Source organism: Vigna unguiculata, chromosome 4 (genome assembly GCF_004118075.2).
Source record: "Vigna unguiculata cultivar IT97K-499-35 chromosome 4, ASM411807v1, whole genome shotgun sequence".
NCBI classification, from domain to species: domain Eukaryota; kingdom Viridiplantae; phylum Streptophyta; class Magnoliopsida; order Fabales; family Fabaceae; genus Vigna; species Vigna unguiculata.
In genome coordinates this window covers 22,876,822-22,881,223 of record NC_040282.1, presented here as the reverse complement: position 1 = coordinate 22,881,223, position 4,402 = coordinate 22,876,822, and the positions used below count along the sequence as shown (strand labels likewise).

At 35.5% G+C, this 4,402-nt stretch overlaps 1 protein-coding gene across 1 annotated transcript; it reads left to right on the top strand.

Annotated features, from left to right (window-relative positions):
* The first annotated feature begins 1,325 nt into the window (after positions 1 to 1,325).
* Positions 1,326 to 1,823, top strand: LOC114180605 (glycine-rich cell wall structural protein 1.0-like). Its single transcript, XM_028066915.1, has one exon. It carries the CDS (start codon positions 1,326 to 1,328, stop codon positions 1,821 to 1,823), a length of 498 nt encoding a protein of 165 aa, XP_027922716.1.
* Positions 1,824 to 4,402: the final 2,579 nt, after the last annotated feature.

Below are 4,402 nucleotides of genomic sequence, written 5' to 3'. Positions count from 1 at the left end.
ACTGTTACAGGCTGGACTGTGCTGGGCTGGACTGCTTCGGGCTGCTGCTAGGAGGGTGTTAGGTTGGATTGAGGTTGTTGAAGGGCACGGTGGTCAGGAGGCAATAATGTTAAGACCAGATTGTGTATGTTTTGAAACTGGCCTTTTAATTCCTCATAAGCCTGATCACGGGCTTCTAGTCTTTGTCTAAGGTACGTAACGTCCTCAGCACTGGAAGAGGAAGAAGATGGTTGGTGCTTGAGGCTACCGCTTGCACTTGAGTGTGTAACAAGTTGGCCTGCCCCATATACTCTTCCTTTATTCTTTCCACCAACAACCTCAACCCAACACCGAGTCTTAATTGTGTCTTCCATTGTAGGATCAACATTAGGATCTGATGGACCAACACAAGAGCCTTGCTCAGATCTGACCTATGAAAGTCTATTTTCAAATCCTTCCTATTAAGTAAACAAAAAGGTATTAGTGAAATAGGGTCAATATTATACTTTTATGGGAAAGAAATGAAAGTGTTTCTTACATGGGTCCTCTGAGATATTTCATCAACATACTCGTTGGATCCTTTACAGATATGGGTTTGTTGAAAAACCGCATCAATGTGCACATGTCGTCCAAGCTCTTGTGCCTATAAAACAAAATATGGTGTTACTTTTTAAGCAGAAATTATTAAAATTCTAAGTGATGAATTACTTAAGAGAGAAGTTTATTACCATACGAATGGCGTGCTCATGAGTAGTTATGGAACTGCCTGTGTGTAGGCTCCTACCCTTGGGGTAGCTTTGTTCCTTTGGGCTATAACACATTTATTGCGATAGGATGCAGAATTCCAATGTTCCAGTAATTGATTCCACACATCATCCCCAAGCCAATAAGGTTGATGTCCTGCATTCCTGGCCTCTCTAAACATCTCCGAGAGCCTATATGAAGCTCTAGAGTTAAAATTTGTGTGAATTTGAGCTTCATGCTTAGGTATTCACTAAACCTTCCTCCGCGACAATGAATAAAGTACAAATCATCAATTGCATTGCACTATAACATACACAGTTGTTAAATTTTAAAAAAGATTGATGATATGTTTACCTTCAAAATGTTGCCAAAATACATCTCTATCTGCTAGAGGTATTACTCCCCATGTCAGCCAAGCAGTCAAATATTATTGCTTAATAGACCTTATGATGGCCTAGGAAGCAACTCTAGAAGGATAAAACCTACACATGATTTAAGAAAATTAATGCATAAAAGGGCAAGGTAAAATAAGTCATGTAAAAGAAAATAGTTAGGGTTAAGATGGGAGAAGTTATTATTACTCTTTCCCATAAGGTTAAATCATGGGTTGTTCATGGGGAGGAGGGTCAACAATAGAAGCATCTGCATCAGTGGGACCAGAAGAGGCAAGAATACTAGGTGAAGGGACTGATGATGGAAAAGGTATAGCAGCAGCAACAAAGGGTGAGGAAGAAGGTTGTGGTAACACAACAGGGGGTGGCATGGGCACCATCACGGGAGGTGGTGTGGGTACCATAACAGAAGGTGGTGTGGGTACCATAGGAAGGCGTGGTGTGGGTACCAAAGGAGGGCGTGGTGTGGGTACCATAAGAGGAGGTGGTGTGGGTACAATCACAACAGGTGGTGTGGGTACCATTACAGGAGGTGGTGTGGGTACCTTAACAGGAGGTGGTGTGGCATCTACAATAGGAACGGATGAGGATGGTAATGGTGTGGCTGCAACACCTTGGGAGGTTGACTGTAAGGCTGCACTATGTGTGTCAGCAAGAGTGGATGGAGTGGATGTGGATGGTCTTGCAAGAGGAACTTTTATCAGGTAGCGTGGCCTTTTTGGTGCCCTTTTTGCTCTAGGTTTTGCTACCTCTTTCCCCTTACCGAGATTAGGTGGACCCCCGGATGACATTGTAAACTATTTTCAACGAATACTATATATTAGAATAAATAAACGATGAATATTAATGTCAAATTATACGTACAAATATTAAAAAGTAAAAGGTCATATTACAACTACACAACAATAATGACACATAATACAAATTATAAATATTAAAAATTAATCATCATCATTGTCATCGTTCGTGACTTCATAATTCTCATCATCATCATCATCGTTTTCTTCTTCTTCCTTTTCTTCTTCTTCTTCTTCTTCTTCTTCCAATTTTTCACCATCCCCACCAAGGTCATGCAATGTAGAGACACCTTCAGCTTAAATTATTTCATGGGCATGTGACCTTTCATCAACTTGACTACATGAAACTAGAAAATAGGTTAAAACTAATGAAGAGTTAAAGCAATTAATGGGAGAACATTTTTTGAGTTTGAAGAGAAGAAAGAAAGAAAGAAAGGAATGAAGAGAAAATAGAGACAAGATAGGTAGTAAGGGTTGGTGGAGGACAGGGTATTAGTGATTCACGCATGCCTCCTCCTAAACTCTTAACTAGTTTGTAGCCAAGTTGGGTTTAAGAGGTGGTTTTTTGATTTTTAAGTTTTTATTTAGTTTCAACATTCACTTAATCAAGTTTATCATATATAAGCAAATTTTAGGTCATTTGCATGACATAATTTTTATGTTACTTTATTCAAGCATTTCATTAAACACTTGGTGAAACCATATTCTTCATTGAGGCATTTTGTCAAACAGTTTCTGATTTTGCATTTAGGTTTAAAATTATGACAACCTAGTACCTAGAAAACATTTGTGGCATGTTTCAAAACAGTTCTGCATATTGTGTAGGCCATTATAAAGCTCACACTCAATTCTTTGAAAATCGTCATATTTAACCTTTAAAAAGTTGAGTTGAGATAACTATTTCACAACAAAAATGTGCATGAAAACAAGCAGTAAACTAAAATTGGTAAAAGCAGAAACAAGGACATACTCAACAAACATAAAATGATTAAAGGAACCTAAGAAACAACTCAAAACTGAAATCCTACCTAAACCTCAAAATTTCACTACCTAAAACCCCTAAAAACACTCTTAAACAAGGCTAAAACTAAGGTTATGCTAAAGCATGAGTAAAACTAGAAACAAACTACCTATACAAGGTTAAAATGACTTAAGAAAACTTACTCCTAAATCATAAACTATCAACTACAAGATTTACCTAAAATAACTACCTAAAACCAAGACTAGTCTACAAAATTAATCCAAATGCATATGCATGTAGTAAGCTAACCTATGGAACTATAATCTAACTATCCTAACAGGTCTCTATTGCCAAAATATGACTAGAAAATAATTCACACTGCTAAAACTAACTACAACTCAAAATCTAGGTACTTAAGACCAAAAAGTAGCATTACATTATGTTAAAACTGCAAAAATTTAGAACTGGGGATAACTTCTACACAAAACTCTTATAAAACTAGTTGGACAACTTCTAATGAGCAAAAGAAAATTGGAAAATAGATCAAAAATCATAATGAACATGGGAATTAAAATCTGCCTAGTGAAAATCTCTAAAATGAACTAGAAATTGGTCAACATGAGCTAAGATAACCCAAATCAGCTAAAGAAATGTTAAGCATGATGCAAACACAATCTAATTAGTGTATGAATGATGAAAACAAAGGTAAAAGTCAGGAATAACAGGGTGCACGAAAATTGATGTGTGGAGAATCAAAATTTAAGTATTTGATAGCAAAAATATGCATGAAAACAACCTAATCTAAAACGTCAACTAAAATTTATCTAAAATAGTTCCTAAAAGTTTTAAGTAGTAAAATACAATTAAAACCAAGGTTAATCACTGCAAAATATAAAGGAATGAAATTGTAATATATGCACTACATTTATTTAAGCAAAAAGAAGAAGAGAAAAAATAGCTTCCAAAATTGAACTCTACCACATAAATTGTTTTTTATGCTTTATCACAATCAAACAGAAATCTAATCATGCAAGCAAGTTGTAAATGATAAAACTAAGTTAAAAAACTACACTTATATACTAAAGAAAACTAAAGATGCATAATATGACAATATCAACCTAGAAATATGCTAAACTAAGCTCAAATAGCTTGGTTTAGGTGTTTTCATTGAATTATAGTCGTTAATTTGTATGGGTTTTATTGATGGAGTAAAATTGAATCAAAGAAGGAGTCAAGAAGAGTTCAATGGAGCATGAGGAATAGCTAAATACAACATAATAACAACCTAGTGCATAAAAGCTGTTAGGATGAGTTTTTAGCTTTACAGAATGAGTTTTTGCATTTTGGAATTTAGTGAGGGTGGTGATGGCCTTTGCTGCCTATCACTGGCAGATTTAGGGATTGGTTGTTGCAGCAATGAATTTTCTTGATACTGTTTTAGTTTAGTTTTTAATTATGTTTTGGTCCAAAATTAATTTTGTTTTGGTGTTTTTAGAATTTTAGGTTTGCTAACATGTTTCATTACTTAG

Bases quoted from the DNA above. Each gene is read 5' to 3' on its own strand.
- LOC114180605 (XM_028066915.1), top strand. From the start codon at position 1,326: ATGGGTTGTTCATGGGGAGGAGGGTCAACAATAGAAGCATCTGCATCA.